Genomic DNA, 17,888 nt, shown 5'->3' with positions numbered 1-17,888 from the left:
TCCTCAGGTTTGCTGCTTTTTTTGGCCAATTTATATGCCCTCTCTTTGGATAAGAACATAAGAACATGTAAGAACATAAGAAGTAGGAGCAGGAGTAGGCCATACAGCCCCTCGGGCCTGCTACGCCATTCAATAGGATCATGGCTGATCCGAACCTAGACTCACATCCACTTCCCTGCCCGCTCCCCGTAACCCCTAATTCCCTTATCAGCTAGGATCTTATGTTATCCCTAATTTCCCTTGTTAGTCACGGTTGAGTCACCTTTTTTGATTTATTTTTATGCCAAACTGGGATAAACAAATTCTGTAGTTCATCCATGTGATCTTTGAATGTTTGCCATTGCCTATCCACTGTCAACCCTTTGAGTGACATTACCCAATCAATCCTACCCAACTCGCGTCTCATACCATCATAGTTCCCTTTATTTAAATTCAGGACCTTAATCTCTGAGTCAACTACTTCCCTCTCCATCTTAATGAAGAATTCGATCATATCATGATTGCTCTGACCCAAGGGGCCTCGCACAACAAGATTGCTAATTAATCCTTTCTCATTGCATAATACCCAGTCTAAGATGGCCTGATCCCTAGTTGGTTCCTCGACATATTGGTCCAGGAAACCATCCCGTATACACTCCAGGAATTCCTCCTCCACAGTATTGTTACTAATTTGGTTAGCCCAATCTATATGTAGATTAAAGTCACCCATGATGACTGCTGTGCCCTTATTGCACGCTTCTCTAATTTCCCTTTTAATGCCATCCCCAACCTTGGCATTACTGTTTGGGGGTCTATACACCACTCCCACTAATGTTTTCTGCCCTTTGGTATTTCTCAGTTCTACCCATACAGATTCCACATCATCAGAGCTAATATCTTTCCTTACAATTGTGTTAATCCCCTCTTTAACCAGCAATGCTACCCCACCTCCTTTTCCTTTTTGCCTATCTTTCCTGAATATTGAATACCCCTGGATGTTGAGTTCCCAGCCTTGGTCCCCCTGGAGCCATGTTTCCGTAATTCCAATCATATCATATTCATTTACCTCTATTTGCGCTGCTAATTCATCCACCTTATTACGAATGCTCCTCGCATTATGACACAAAGCCTTCAGGCTTGTTTTTTTAATGCTCTTAGACCTTTTAGAATTATTATTTACTGTGGCCATGTTTGTTTTAAACCCTTGATTTCTCCGATTGCCACCTTTGTTTTTCTCCTTCCTGTCTTTTGCTTCTATCCTTGTTTCCCTTTCCTTTGTCTCCCTGGTCAGGTTCTCAACCCCCTGCCATTTTAGTTTAAACCCTCCCCCACAGTTTACCTCATTAGTAGTTGTCACAAGTTTGATTCTGAGTCTGAGCTGATTTCAACTGAGATAAAGTGGGGTACTGCAATTGTTCTATGATAGAGATGGCAACGTTGCTGAGGGCTCCAGCTCCTGATCACTGTCCAATGACCCTTACTGACACTTGTGTCTGTGTGTACGTGTGTTAGGGAGGACAGGATCAGGTGTAGCTGTGCTGCCCCTGTGCCTGACCATCCCGTCGACATGATTAAGGTTGTCACGTTAGAAATGGCCACTATTGAACAATAGTTCCCAACCGGGGGTCCGTGGCCAAAAGTTTGAAGAGGTCCACCATAAATAACCTCCCGGGATTTAAAAAAAATCAGATTTATAAAAAAGAAAAATACACCATTGCGTAAAGGTGGGATCAAGCTGAGCAAACTGGTGGCTCCAGCCCCGGCTCGGACCTCTGTTCCCACCCCTGAATGTCCGTACGATGATGGTGGCAGCTGTCGCTGAGCCCAAGCCCTCGCTCCCTGTGAAGGAAGAGAGGCGGCGGTCGCTGGTCGCTGAGCACAGATCCCCTGGCTCGAGCACTCTGTCCTCCGCTCTCCTCTCGCCAGGTCTCGCTGTATATTTCGTCCTCCCCCATGCTTGTCCTAATGCCACGCTTGCATGGGTTGCTCCCCTGGGCTAATTGGGACAGTTGCTCTTCTACTTTCACCCCTTGCCCCCTGAATCCTCTGACTGCCATATGTCACCAGTGACAACTGTAACCCATTCAGTTAAAGTATTCTGGGACTATTGAAATCAGTCAATGGCAGCTCCACACGGGCGCACGTACGTCGGATCCGTTTCAGATTTGATTTCTATTTGTCCTATTTTTGTTATTCGCGCAGTCGCGATTGTCAATCAAATGAAGAAGGGGCAAGGAAATTGGCGACAGCTGCAAGGAGCAAAGGAGCTGCTGGGGTCGAACAGTGAGTCACTGTCTTCATGGAGCAAGAAGAGCGGAATATGTCAACATTAGGAAACTATTAGATTTGACGTTTTTCTTACCAGCAAAACTAAAGCAGTTTGCAAACTTATTTAAATATTCTGCACTGTCTAATTTTTCCTCCATTTTCTCTCCTGCTGTCTTCAAAGTGTTGACTCGCACTGTAGAATAGTTACAAGGGTGCTGGCTGCCCTTTGGTGCCTAACCTCATTCATTCTTCACCTGCGAGCCTCTACCTTGCGTGTTAGCAGTCTAGCTCTACCAAGGAGGGCATCACAGACAGACCTGATTGTTCATACCCAATGTTGGCCTCCAGCTCAGATTGCAACCTGCCAGGACTGTCCTGGAGTTGCCAGGAATAAAACATTGATCTGGACACTGCTGCCAGCAATTTGGGAGTAAAATCATACGGGCCTTAAAATTTATGTGTTTTTTTTTCATTTTCATTGTACAATTTTGTTTATTAATTATGAAAGTACTAGCGATGAAGGGAGAAAGGCTGTTTGACTGACAATCGAGCAGAGAGCTGGGACCGACTTATGTGGCAGGAACAATCAGTGAGGGAGTCGGGGGTTGGGGGGGGAAGGAGGGAGACCGAGGGTCAGGTGATTGGGGGCCCATGTGGAGGAAAAGACTGAGTGGGATGGGCGTGGGCTGTGCCGGGATAGCAGCAGCAGCAGCAGCAACATGGTGAGCGGGAGCGGCGCTGAGAGAATTTTTGTACAGAAAAAAAATACTTGTGTTGTGTTACAGGGGGTCCGTGGAATTTTTATAACACGTGGTGGGGGGGGGGGGGGGGGGGCGGGCCTCGGAAACAAAAAGGTTGCGAACCCCAGCTATAGAACACGTAGAGCCCTTGGACTATAACCCAGCAAGGAGTCAATGGACTCAGGAGAGGAGGTGAGAACATTTACAGGGGAAAAAATACCCCCTTTTTAGGCCCTCGCTATACAACCAACAATGAACTGTCAAGGTGCAATGCTAAGATATCTTAGTGCGATGTCCAGCTCTGATTTTCCAATGACGAGGTCGACCTTTACACCCGCGCCTCGGATAGCTGAAAATCGGGCGGTTGCGCAAATAACAAAAATAAAATCCACTGACTTGGCAATCGTGCAACTTTCTAGAGCTTTTATTATGGAATTGCCTAATAATATTCACTCATGATTTTTATAGTTGCTTGGCAAGACATTAATGACCAGTCTCTGGAAAAGAGGGAACTGAAGGAATAAGCTAAAGGGAGGTATTAGGCACTTCGTAGGAGGGGAAGGGTTATGTGTTTTGAACGTTGCATTAGAACACCAGAAAGAAATAGGATTCATGTGATTTTTCCCTATTGATGAGTTGGGTTAGTAATCAGTATCTGAAGGATGAGAAATGCTGAAGAACCTATTGTTAAAATACAAGTAAGATATTGCACAAATACTTACTGTCAGGAAATATGGGTTATTTTACATAACCTACCGGCTGGACCAGGAAACCCGGGTGTTCCACTTGTGCCCACAGGACCTGGTTGACCCTGTATGCCAATTGGACCACGTGTTCCCGGATTCCCAGGAATCCCTTGAAGACCCTTCATCCCTGCTGGGCCTAAGGGACCTGGATTTCCTGAAAATCCTTTTTGAGATAGACCTGAAACAGGAAAAATATCAAAGGTTCAGTACATTGAAATGTACACATTAAAAAGATAAGCACACAAAGCACTATATTCCCTGTGATACATACATGGCATTGTATACCCCTTAGTATAATATTCCCTTGAATTGTACAAGGTACTGTATGTAGTGTATGTATTTTGCAGAAGGAACTATATTCTGCAGCCCCTGTATACTGCAGTACCAGTAGTGACCACCCCTGTATATAAGCCTGTGTAGTAACTTTTGCACAGTAGTTCCAGGTTGTCTCCACTCAGTAAAGACCTGTTATAACCAACTCCTGCAGTCCGTGTCTCAATTACACACGGACATAATACTGGCGACGAGAAGATCCGAACTTACCTACAGTCTGCACCTCCTCATGGGGATCCATCCCTGAAGCGAAGCTATCAGAGGTCGAGGCCAGAAGAAAGAAAAAAAAAAATCAAACGAACAGAAGAAACGGGCATCGACCGTGGGCATCCGCCTTTGATTCATCGGAGTTGAAGATTTGCAGGAGAGGCTGTCGAGAGCGGGGCTTGGTTATCCTGTCGATGGTGTTTCAGCTAATCGGGCTGGTGGCAGGTAGTACACTGATCCTTCCTGGGCTGCGGCGGTCTAGAGCTCGATCGGGTGGCTTTTCAACGGGGCCGAGCAGCGTTGTTGGGAAGAGGAGAGAGAGGGTGGAGCACACAGGGCGCGGCCGGTGCTACGAAGCCGGGCAGCATGCAGACCCGAGAAGAGGGAGGCAAGTATTCCGCAGGGTTGCTCCGACGACGGGGAAATAATTAAAAAAATTAGAAACGCAGAAAGCCGCGAGGAGCTGCAGTTTGTTACGGGAACCACAGAGAGCGGCGTTAGCAGCAGCGCGGGGGGAAGTGCGCGAAGACCATAGGGCGTCGCCATCAAGGCATAAAACGCCAGCAACAGCGCTAGCAGCAGCGGAGAAGGCAGAAAGCGCGGGAGGCGCCATCTTAATCCAGCGGGGAAGCAGGCAAAGCGTAGGAGGCGCCATTTTGTAAATCGGGGAAGAAGGCAAAGTGCGGGAGGCGCCATCTTAGATTTCCAAGATGCCGAAGACTGGCAATATCACTGCCTTCGATAATGCAATAGAAGACTGGACCACGTATGTGGAAAGAGTCGAGGTATATTGCGAGGCAAACGAAGTAGCCGATGAGAAAAAGGCATCGGTACTACTAAACTTAATGGGCGCAAGAACGTACGGCCTATTGCGGAACCTGATTACTCCAGCCAAACCGAAGGCGAAGAGTTTTAACAAAATTGTTGATATCCTACAGGAACACCTAAATCCTACACCGCTGCTGATAGCAGAAAGATTTAAATTCCACAGGAGAAATCAGCATAAAGATGAGAGCAATGCTGATTACCTTACGGAACTACACAAGCTATCAAAGCACTGCCAGTTCGGAGCAGGACTGGCAGATACCCTACGGGACAAATTTGTCTGTGGACTCCTGAGTGAAGGAACCCAGAAGAGGTTACTCTCAGAGAAAGAGCTGACGCTAGATAAGGCTTTCAGCGTGGCAGTATCGTACGAAGCAGCAGCAAGGGGAGCTGCAGAAATACAGCAAAAGCCACAGGAATACGGCACCCACGAAATGACACGGGGATTTGAAAAATGTTATTGCTGTGGCAGAACAACCCATGACTAGAAGGACTGCTGGTCCAAGGACAAAATATGCAGGCAATGCAGAAAGATGGGACACATTGCACGAGTTTGCAGGTCTGGGAAGAAGACTAACGACAACAAAAAGGCTACTAAGGAACAGTACAGGACAGTACAAAAGATGACGGACAGTAGTTCCGAAGACCAGATGAGCGATAGTGAATCCGGGAACAAGAGACTAAGCTGTCTCAAACTTCACAACGTAATCGCAAAAGAGGATCACCGAACCATTTGGGTCACCCTCACGATAGCAGGGTCCCAAGTCAAAATGGAATTGGATACAGGATCAGCTCTGACCGTCATGAATCGCCGAGACTATGAGCGGCTATTCTCACACATACCCTTGAAAGAGACATCCATTGTCTTGAAGACGTATACGGGGCAAAAAGTATACCCCAGAGGGAAAATAAGGGTGCCTGTCGAATACAACGGCAAGGAAACTCAGAAATTGTATCTGTACATACTGCAAGATGGTGGACCACCGTTATTGGGACGTGAATGGATCAGAAAGATAAGTTTAGACTGGCACTCCATTCAGGCACTGACGGTGGCTGGTAAAAAGGATGACGACGTCACACCTGGACGATTGTCAACAATCTTAGATAACGCCAAAGAGGTATTTCAACAAGAACTGGGAACTCTTAAAGGCGTAACCGCCTCGATAAAAATAGAAGAGAATGCAATTCCCAAGTTCTTTAAAGCAAGACCGGTACCATATGCAATTCGCCCAGCCATCGAGGCAGAGCTGGAGAATCTGGAGAATGCAGGCGTGTTATCTAAGGTAGACTGGAGCGAGTGGGCGACACCCATCGTTCCTGTCATAAAGAAAACGTTGAACAATAAGTCTGAGGAGCCAAGGAAGGTTCGCATCTGTGGGGACTTCAAGGTGACGGTGAACCCAGTCCTTCACACAGTACAATATCCTCTTCCGAGGATAGAAGATATTTTCACCTCACTATCTGGAGGGAAGCGTTTTACAAAAATTGACCTAGCACAAGCATATTTGCAGATGGAAGTTGAAGAATCCTCTAGGAAGTATCTCACGATAAACACTCACAAAGGTCTTTACCAGTATAATCGACTGGTATTCGGAGTAGCATCAGCTCCGGCGATATGGCAAAGAGCGATGGAACAAGTCCTGCAAGGGATTCCGGGGACTCAGTTACTTGGACGACATCCTAGTGACAGGTGAAAATAACAGTGAACACCTTGCCAACCTAGAGCAGGTGCTCACTAGACTAAGAGAACATGGGCTACGAGCCAATTGCCCCAAGTGCGAGTTTTTTAAGAAATAGATATCGTATTGTGGCCACGTGATTGATGAAGAGGGGTTACATAAGTCCCCTGACAAAATTGAAGCGGTAGTTAAGGCTCCAGCGCCTGAAAATGTGTCGCAACTGAGGTCATTCCTTGGATTGGTGAATTACTACCATAAGTTTTTGCCGAATTTGTCCACAATTCTGCACCCACTGAACGCCCTACTACAAACCGGAGTAGCATGGAAATGGAGCGATGAATGTAAGCGGGCCTTTCAGACAAGTAAGGACCTCATCACTTCAAGGGAAGTATTGGCTCACTACAACCCATCACTACCGATAAGACTGGCGTGTGATGAATCTCCCTACGGCATTGGAGCGGTACTGTCACATAAATTCCTTGCTGGTTCAGAGAGGCCGATAGCTTTTGCATCACGCTCGTTAACTTCAGCCGAGCGTAACTACACCCAGATTGACAGAGAGGCCCTCAGCCTGGTGTGGGGGGTGAAGAAGTTCAATCACTACCTGCACGGTCAGAAATTTACTCTACTAACTGATCATCAACCTCTTGTCTCCATTTTCAACCCTCAGAAGGGCGTACTGATAATGACAGCACAACGGCTACAGAGGTGGTCCCTTTTCCTAGGGGCACACCAATATGACATCGAGTACAAAGGAACTAAACAGCATGGGAATGCTGATGGATTGTCGCGCCTACCGTTGCCGACGGTGGAAGAAGCACCTGCAGTGGATCCGGTGGAGATATTCCACTCGACCATAGTCGAATGTCTCCCTGTGACGAATGCAAACATAGAAAAGGAAACACGAAATGACCCGACACTCTCCTGGGTCTATGATTTAACGGTGAAGGGATGGCCAGCACATGGCGAACCACTGCTGCCAGCATTCTCGCCGAGAAGAGAACAGCTGTCAGTGTGCAGAGGAACCTTGATGTGTGGATCCAGAGTAGTAATTCCACCCAAACTGAAGGATAGAATGCTCAATGAGCTTCATGAGGGTCATCTGAGAGGGGTAAAAATGAAGAACTTAGCCAGAGCGTTTGTGTGGTGGCCGGGAATCGATAGAGAAATCGAAGAGATGACCAAGAGCTGTACAGGATGCCAGAAGGTCCAAAATGCCCCACCACAAGCCCCTCTACATCCTTGGGAGTGGCCCTCATCTCCATGGCAAAGGGTGCACATTGATTTTGCTGGTCCATTTATGGACTCGATGTTTTTAATTGCGGTGGATGCACATTCAAAGTGGCCAGAGGTAATAAAAATGTCCTCAACCACCACAGAAAAAACTATCACAGTCTTACGAACCATATTCGCCAGAAATGGGCTGCCTGAACAGATTTGCTCCGACAATGGACCACAGTTTGTGTCTGAAGAGTTCCGGAGGTTCTTAAAGAACAATGGTGTTAAGCATTACACATCCGCCCCATATCATCCAGCCACCAATGGATTGGCTGAGAGGTTCGTTCAAACATTCAAGAAGGCTATCAAGGCAATGTGTAATGAAGACATACCCCTACAACACAAGGTGGACAACTTCTTGTTTGCCTACCGGAATGCGACACATGCGGTTACCAACCAAACTCCAGCCATGATGTTCTTCAATCGAAGACTACGATGCCGCTTGGATTTGGTTAAGCCAAACATCAGAAGAGATGTGGAGAACAGGCAGTTTCAGAATATGAATGAAAGGCCGACCAGGAGTTTTAAGATAGGTCAACCAGTTTTGGCGCGGGACTACCGCACAGAGAAATGGCAGCCAGGAACGATCTGTACACGGCAAGGACCTCTAATGTAAACCGTGGACGTTGGAGAGAGCATTGTAAGACGCCATGCTGACCAGATTCTAGAGTCACTGGAAAACGTCAATTCCACACCACGATCCGATACACCTGGTGATGAAACCGAAGTACCAATTGCATCTACCTCAGAATCGGTGACATTGGAAGCAGACGAACCAAACAACGACGTTGATCCCGAATCAACTTTGCCAGAAGAACTTGATACCCTAAAGAGGCGTTATCCAGACAGAATCAGGAAGCCTCCTCAAAGACTGAACTTATAATTGCTTAACTTCAACTAATGTATCTAGCAACTGTAATTGTAAATATGTTATTTAATTATTAATCGAATGTTATGTACTGTTTAGCTAAAAGGGGAGGAATTGTAGTGTATGTACTTTGCAGAAGGAACTATATTCTGCAGCCCCTGTATACTGCAGTACCAGTAGTGACCACCCCTGTATATAAGCCTGTGTAGTAACTTTTGCATAGTAGTTCCAGGTTGTCTCCACTCAGTAAAGACCTGTTATAACCAACTCCTGCAGTCCGTGTCTCAATTACACACGGGCATAATACTGTATACCCTCAAAAGCACCGAAAAGGTGTTATATACCCTATAATAAACCACAAGACTCCTATATTGTAGGTTAAATAAAATGAGTTTAGCAGCAAGAAAAAAATGGAAAAGTAGATTATCAATCACAAAAAAAGGGATTAAAATATATTTTTAAAATCTACTCCTGTGGTGTTGCCTGGGGCGAGTTTTATAACGATGTGTCCCAACTGATTTACACTAAGGTGTCTTGCTTCACAAGAGCGGGACACAGGCACCAGCCGTAAAGATGGCGACAGGCGCGTACGTGGTGGGTTGACATCACGTTACGCGAATTTTAATTTTAACCCCCCAACACCCCCGACTCTCTCCCACCCGTCATGGGGGTGGTGTTAAAATTCCTCCCATGGTCATCCAATGTGAATTGGCTTCTGCATGTGCAACTCCCCCAGTCATGTCACAATGTTTCAAATACCCTTCACCTTGGGGGCCACGTAAACCAGAACGCCCTGGAGGCCCAACTGGACCTGGATCGCCTTTATCTGCAGGGAAACCTGGTGGGCCAAGATTGCCTGGCAGTCCAGTCAGGCCGCGATCGCCTTGGGATCCTTTAAGTCCTGGGAATCCCGGAACTCCATCCCGTCCTAAAAATAATAGAAACAAATAATAAATGTCACTTCGGACAGAAACTAGGTATGCTTTGTATTCAGAACTAATGCTCAGAAAATCCACTGCGGGAACATTTAAAGTTCTTCTCTCTGCTATCTTGGCGCAGGCATTAAATTGTTTTAAGGTAAATGCACCCCACAGGAGAATTTCAGTCAGGGCAGACAAATTTACACACATTTACCATTAGTTTCCTGTAAGCAATATAAAGTAATAAATCTAGTCAGATCCACAAAGGACTCTATTCCATTCTCCCAGTTTCTCCATCTCCGTCGCATCTGCTCTGACGATGCCACCTTCCATACTAGTGCTTCCGATATGGCTTCCTTATTCCTCAACCGAGGATTCCCCTCTACCATGGTCGACAGGGCCCTCAACTGAGTCCGTTCCATTTCCTGCACTTGTGCTCTCAAAAACCCTGATAGGGTTCCCCTTGTCCTCACCTTTCACCCCACCAGCCTCCACATTCAACGGATCATCCTCCGCCATCTCCAGCATAATCCCACATCCAAACACATCTTCCCCTCCTCTTTCAGCATTCCGAAGGGACCGCTCCCTCCGTGACCACCAAGTCTACTCCTCAATCGCCCCAACACCCTCTCCCCTCTGTATGGCACCTTCCTGTGCAAACGTAGGAGATGCAATACCTGCCCTTTTACCTCCTCCCTTCCCACTGTCCAAGGCCCCCAAACACTCCTTTCAGGCGAATCAGCCTTTCAATTTAGTATACTGTATTCGCTGCTCACGATACGGTCTCCTCTACATTGGGGAGACCAAGCGCAGATTGGGTGACCGCTTTGCGGAACACCTCCGTTCAGTCCACAAGCATGACTCAAAGCTTCCACTCACCTGTCACTTTAATTCTCCGCTCCACTCCCACTCTGACCTCTCTGTCCTCAGCCATCTACACTGTTCCAATGAAGCACAACGTAAGCTCGAGGAACAGCACCTCATCTTTCGATTAGGCACTTTACATCCTTCTGGACTCAACATCGAGTTCAACAATTTCAGACCATAAGCTCTGCCCCCATTTTTTCAGATGGCAGCTGCTGATGATTCTGATATTCCCATTTACAGCTCTTCTAGACCCATCTTTTGTTTCTTTACTTGTCCCATTACCATCTCCTCCTGCCTTGTACAATCATCTCTTTCGTCATTTAATCTCTCCTGCCTTCCACCCTATCACAGACCCAGAAACATAGAAAAATAGGAGCAAGAGTAGGCCATTCGGCCATTTGAGCCTGCTCCGCCATTCAATATGATCATGGCTGATCCTCTATCTCAATACCATATCCCCGCTCTCTCCCCATGTCCCTCGATGCCTTTTGTGCTTTCCTCCTCTTCCCCCCTTTCCCTGCCTCTGCACTTGCTTGAAACCTATTATATCTCTAACTCTTCCAGTTTTGACGAAAGGTCATCGACCTGAAACATTAACTCTGTTTCTCTCTCCACAGATGCTGCCTGACCTCCTGAGTATTTCCAGCATTTTCTGTTTTTAGTCCACATAGAAATTCCTCATTGTGATATTTTAGTGCACTGGTTAAATTCCTGTGTGTTCCATTTTAACAAAATCATTAGCACAACCTAAATGTGTTAGTGTATTTGTTATAATAGTGCGTATAGGAACTTAATGTAAATGCATTAATCAGTGTACTAAAAATATTGCATGGAGGAAGTACAACCCTTGAGAGTATTCTTGTTCCGTCCAATTAACTCAAATTGGAATCTCAATTCTGAATGATATTAGCATTTGTAATGTCTAGATGGAAATGGCAAGAGGTGAAAAAAGCAAGACTGCAAAATGCTACAGAAAGCTAGCATTAAGATTATAAGAACCAGATTTGAAAATGGCCAATAAATATTTTGGGGGAAAAATTCAGCTGATTAGCGCCTCCCGTTAGCGCCCTAACAGGGCGCAAAGCAACCAGCACCCGGGCACGGCAATGTTTGCGCTGCTCGCAAAATTGACCAGACATTTTGCAGCGGCGCTAAACACTATCGCCACGATCTCCTGCGCCCGCAGATCATGACGTCAGTCGAATGTGCAACGCCCCGGTAGCGCCCCGGACCGGATATTGAGTGGTGCCCCCCGCCTTTCCACCTGCCGCTAGCAACAACAGGTAGAGGGGAGTGTTTTGCAGTCGGGAAAGGACTGGGGGAGTGCTATTTAAAGGCAGCCTCTTCCTGCCTTTTTTTGTCTGCGACATTTTTGCACCACGCATTCTGAGAGAGAGAGAATTCTGGAGAGATTCAACGCTGTGTGAAGGAGTTTTGGGTGCTGAGCAGCACTTTGCAGGTTCATTTTGATTTGACCTTCCTTGCATTGATTTAGAAGAGACTGTGGGGGCTGCACTCTGAGCTCTTTCCCTGGGCCTCTCCATTGTTCTTTCCAGCAGAATTGATGTACAGGTCTCTCCAGGCCGAGATTCAAGGCTGCAATGAGCAGGGTGTGGCTGAAAATCAAGATCGACCATCCCCTTTAAGAACTGGCCGGCGCCAGTGTGTCTGTGTTCCATTGTTAACTGACATCACATGAGCTTCGCCAGCGCTCTGAGGTAGCGCCTCGCTCCTCGGCGTTAGCGCCTTAAGAGAGGTGTGTAGCGCCTGATTTAGCGTTCAAATCACCTCCAGGGTGATAGAGGCCAAGTTTGCAGTCAGAGGCGATAATTAGCACCAGGCGCTAAACTTTGCGCCCGGCCGATAATTGCACCCCAAACGGGGCGATACCGAATTTCTCCCCCTTTAAATTTACTCTTTGTCATAAGATACTAATTAGCCTATCCACCAATGAAGAATGGCCAGGAAATAAGATGCTAAATAGGCCTTTATTCAAGCATTCTAAAGCAAAGAGATGAACCCAAGAATTGTAGACAAGTTTACTCGAGTCCTCTCTCCCTCTCCATAGCTCGGGCTATGATCTTTGGCAAGACAGCACAAGGAAGGAACCCCATCTGATGAATTGTGCTTTTAAAATTAGATTTACAGCATGATAGGAATAACCCATGTAAAACTGAAAATATAGTTTTAAGTGAATATCCATCGTGATTTAGAGTTCACCTCTCTCATTCTTTAAATGGTAATACAAATGTATATTCTTAGGTTGATTGGCTATGATAAAATTGACCCTTAGTGTTAGGGGGATTAAATACGTGGGGTTACGGGGATAGGGTGGGATATGTGTTGGTGTAGGGGTTACGGGGATCGGGTGGGATATGTGTCGGTGCAGGCTCGATGGGCCGAAATGGCCCCTATCTGCACTGTGGGGTTTCTGTGATTCTGTGATTCTACCAAGTGTAATGATGTATAACTCTCCATGAAGAGGGTTGTTTGCTAGCAATTTAATGCCACTATGTGTAGAATGTAGTGGGCTCTTTTGTCTTATGCAGGTGAAGGCAGACTGCAGTCTGCTGTTGTGTGATTCAGGCTGGCACATGACCTGCTGTCCTGCTCACTAACCTGTCCAACACACCTGCTGAATTGGAACAAAAAGGGGAAGGTGGTTTTCTGAGGGAGATGCTCTATGAGGCGGTTACACATTAATGAATTAAACATTTAAAACTGTAAATTTAATGATTCATTTAACATAAAGAGAGTCACCGGAGTTGCCATATAATATCACAGATCATCAAAAGGAGTCCTTAGTACAATTACTGTTGTCTGAGTTCGTTTTCTTTTCACAGTTTTCAATGCTTTAAACCTGATAATCAGAGCCAAGCTTTAAGTAGACATTTTGTGTAGAAAATGCTTCTCCAATTGCACCATAAATGTAGAATATTGTCCACAGATGATATCCCTATAGTCAACAATCCCATTGCAAATCAGAGATTACTGGGCCTCTATCCTATACTGTATTGAACTGAAGATGCAAAGTGCTATCAAAGTCAGTTTCCAAATAGGGATACAGTAAAAAAAAAATTCAAAACATCAAACTCCAATATAAGCATTTAAAAATTAATTAATTACCCTCAGAGCAAAATGATTAGTAGAAAATAAAAAAAGAAATGGGCTTTGAAAGATACCTCGGCTTCCTGGAGAGTCTGTATCTCCGGTATCTCCTCTTGCACCTGTTGAGCCTCTTCTTCCAATTTGTCCTGGGGCCCCTGGAGGACCTTCAGATGAATCACCAGGTGGACCTTTCTCTCCCAGAGTACCTGGAAGCCCCGGTAAGCCTTTAGCTCCATCTTCAGAAGTTCCAGGAGGTCCCTGACAACCTGGGGCACCATATGATCCTTGAAAACCTGAACAAAGGTATGAAGCTGCAAGTTAGCTGCATTGTTCCCAGGAACTGTTGACAAGCTAAGAACTAAGGCTAAAAAAAACAGATCCACTAGACCGTATTGTATTATTGTCTGATGCTTCCCTCACACCTATCACTGCCTTTCCTGAATAGTCCTGCGACCCTCTCAGGTGTCATTGTCACAAGCGTCCCCGGTAGCACTGTTTTGGCTAAGCTCACTACTGTGACCTCTGGACTGCCATTATCTTCTCAAAGTATCCACTTGCACCATCCTGGTTGTTACTAGTCTTCCTTAGCCCTTTGCTGCTCCCTTCTCAAATGTTGTTAATCTTTCCAAATCTGACTGCTCTCTTCCTAAGTGCTACTACCCTTCCCAAAAACTGCTACATTTTTGTGCAAATATACGTCAAAAATCATCAGCAACTCTTATTTTGTAGAACCAACATAACCACAACCATGATACATTATAGGCTAACAAGTGCATTCTTCTGTCCACTATTTCAATGGACCAATTACCCCATTTTTTAAATGGGTTAATGCCTTTGTTAAAACAGTTGATAGAGGAATACAGTGCAACAGTGATTACACTTCAATTGGCTGTTTTGGAAGGTCCTGAGATAATGAAAGGAGCTATATACAGGAAACTTTGTGTTACCCAGAGGCTAAGTGTCCGGCAAGCTCGAGCCACCGGCAAAAATCAGGAGCCGTTTTGTTAGGTTTTTTTTCTTCTCGTGCCTTTCTTTTCCACAGTCAGGCTCTGGAAAGTCTCTCTGAAGCTGTTGCTAAGCTACAGAGACGCTTCCAAGGTACGGGCCGACTGTTTAGAAGCTGTTGCTAAGCAACAGTGTTTGTTGTCAGATACGGAGATGAAAAGCTCCGTATGTTTCAACATTAATGCTGGTGTGTCTGGCAGTTTTGAGGGAACGGCAACAGCTCGGTCCCGTCGGTGCCGGATAGCACAAAGTTTCCTGTAAATGCAAGTCTTTCTTTCTTTCTTTCTTTCATAATAACACATTAAGCATTCATATGCTATTGGCCTGGAATTTGCGGTTGCAATGACAGCGAAACTGTCAGCATTCACTGTCATTACCCTGTAAAACTGATAGCCACTTCTGGATTTAAATGCGGAAATCCTGAAGTTGCTGTCAGTGATGACCTATTCCTTCACAGGGTACACTGTTGCAGTCCACGCAGATGGAAATCAATTGAATCACTGAATTGACGTGAACTTCCACTTTTTATGCACTATTCATGATTTTAAAACCCTTAAAAAAGTTAAGTTTTGTTGAATGAGGTGTAACTGGGTTTTTAACAGTGTATTAAGTCATAATTACTGCTGAACAACCTCTCTGGTCCTGAAAAACTAATTGTATATTTGTGAAATGTCAAATTTCTCCATTATGATAAAAATTCCATGATTTTTAAAGTAATTAAAAAAATTAAGTTTGGTAATGATATTTCAACTTCTATATTAATCCCATGTGTATGTCCTAATCTTTATTTCACTATCTGTAAAATGATTAAAAAGTGAAGGATAATCAGTGCATTTTACTTCCTGGTTTGCTGTCTATAAGAATTCTTCAGTGTGATTGGCTGCTTAGCCTGCTTGATGACATCACTGAAGCTGAATGCTGGAGATCCCCTATAGGTGGTGCCAGACTGAAATTAACGCTGGGAAAGGTAAAATCCATGCCACAGAGATCGCTAGATCTTTGTGGGCAGCTTTCTTCGAGGTCAGCGGTGAGCGCCGTCACTTCGCCACTGTCCGCAAAATCCGGGCCATTATCACAAACAGTAATATCTAGGCTGATATCTTTATATTTCTGACAACTCTTCTTCCTCTAATTTTCTCCTCTTCTATAAATGCTGGAGAATGCTTTCACAGGTGCTGACAGCTCTTCAGTACCTCACTTAAACACCCCTTCTTCAGTGTAGGTATCGAGCTAATATGATCAACCCCGAGCCTGTCCTCATCCAATGTACAAACATATGCAAGCAAGGGTCACTAAATAGTAAATCAGTGGCTGATTTTTCCTTTTTCTAGCCACTTATTTATATTTTTTAAATAGAGAAATCAAACTAAGCTGTGGCAGCAGCGAGAGGATAAAGAGCGGCCCAAGAGCAGAGCTGAATTAAAGCAGCGGCAGCGGTGAGAGGATAAAGAGCGGCCCGGGAGCGGACCTGAATTAAAGCAGCGGCAGCGGTGAGAGGATAAAGAGCGGCCCGGGAGCGGGCCTGAATTAATGCAGCGGCGAGGCTCTGAATCAAAAACAACATCAAAGAGTCACATCACAGGAGAGCAGGTAGGTGATTGGTTGGTGAGTATTACAGCATTTTTTGCTCTCGAATTTAGGGAAGGGGGTTAAGTTAAGAGCTGAGAAACTGTAACTTGCTAGTACTTATTAAATTAATAAATTAAAGTAACTAAAAAAATCAAGCAATAAGCCTAAATTATCGATTGAATAAAATCTTTAACTAATTAATTCATAAATAAAACAAGGTTAAAGGAAGTATGGCAGGGGACCTCCGTCCCGTGCATTGCACGGCCTGCAGCATGTGGGAATTCCTAGATGCTTCTTGCAGTCAGGATGACCACATGTGCAGTAAGTGCCAACGGTTTGGCCAACTTGAGATCGGGTTTTCGGAGCTCAAGCGTCAGCTGGAGGCACTGCGGTGTATCTGTGAGGCTGACTTACGTGGACAGCATGTTTTTCGACGTGGTCACCCCGCATCTTAAGAACGTGCAGTCAGAGAGGAAATGGGTGACCACCAGTCAGAAGAAGAGGGGCAGGCAGGTAGTCAGGAAAGTCCAAGAGTGCAGCTCACTCAACAACCGTTTTTCTATGTTGGAAAACGGTGGAAGTGACAGTTTCTCTGGGGGGTGCAGCCAGAGCCAAGTTCACAGCACTGTGAGTGGCTCAGCTGCACAAGGGGGGAGGAGTAAGAGTGGAAGGGCAATAGTGGTAGGAGACTCAATAGTGAGGGGTGCAGACAGGCATCTCTGCGGCAGCAGACATGACTCCAGGATGGTATGTTGCCTCCCCAGTGCCAGGGTCAAGGATGTCACTGAACGGCTGCAGGGCATTCTGAAGGGGAGGGTGAACAGTCAGAGGTCGTGGTTCTTATTGGTACCAACGACATGGGTAGAAAGAGGGATGAGGTCCTGCAACAAGAATTTAGGGAGCTAGGTAGCAGATTAAAAAGTAGAACCTCAAAGGTTGTAATCTCTGGATTACTCCCGGTGCCACGTGCTAGTGAGTATAGGAATAGGAGGATAGAGCAGATGAATGCGTGGCTAAAGAGTTGGTACAGGAGGGAGGGCTTTAGTTTCCTGGATCACTGGGTCTGTTTCTGGGGAAGGTGTGACCTGTACAAGTCGGACGGGTTGCACCTGAACCGGAACGGGACCAACATCCTTGCGGGGAGGTTTGCTAGTACTGTTGGGGGGGGTTTAAACTAATTTGGCAGGGGGATGGGATACGGAGTGGAGCTATAGTAGGGGATGATGCACAGCCAAATATAGAGGAAAAAACAAGTCAGCCTGGAAGGCAGAGCAAATATGTAACGGCACAAGGGAGTATGGCAAGGCTGGATAGCATTTATTTTAATGCAAGGAGTCTTGCGAGTAAGGCAGATGAATTGAAGGTGTTGATGAACACATGAGAGTGTGATATTGTTGCTATCACAGAGACATGGTTGAGGGAGGGGCAGGACTGGCAGCTCAATATTCCGGGGTATAGAATCTTCAGGCGAGACAGAGCGGTGTGTAAAAGAGGAG

At 45.7% G+C, this 17,888-nt stretch overlaps 1 protein-coding gene across 1 annotated transcript in view; it reads right to left on the bottom strand.

The window, feature by feature from the left end:
* Window positions 1-17,888, bottom strand: part of LOC147115586 (uncharacterized) — a 217,811-nt gene that overhangs the window by 43,124 nt on the left and 156,799 nt on the right. Inside the window, exons 27-29 of the mRNA XM_085989605.1 lie at window positions 13,893-14,111; window positions 9,690-9,851; window positions 3,744-3,911 (exon numbers count right to left, since the gene is read on the bottom strand). Of these exons, the coding sequence (XP_085845731.1) occupies window positions 3,744-3,911; window positions 9,690-9,851; window positions 13,893-14,111 (549 nt within the window). The remainder of the gene's footprint in view (window positions 1-3,743; window positions 3,912-9,689; window positions 9,852-13,892; window positions 14,112-17,888) is intronic.

The sequence above is a fragment of the Somniosus microcephalus genome, chromosome 6 (assembly GCF_052327205.1).
Source record: "Somniosus microcephalus isolate GS21.2 chromosome 6, FLI_Smic_1.0, whole genome shotgun sequence".
NCBI classification, from domain to species: Eukaryota; Metazoa; Chordata; class Chondrichthyes; order Squaliformes; family Somniosidae; genus Somniosus; species Somniosus microcephalus.
The sequence above is the reverse complement of the archived record's forward strand: the minus strand, read 5'-3'. Positions and strand labels throughout refer to the sequence as shown.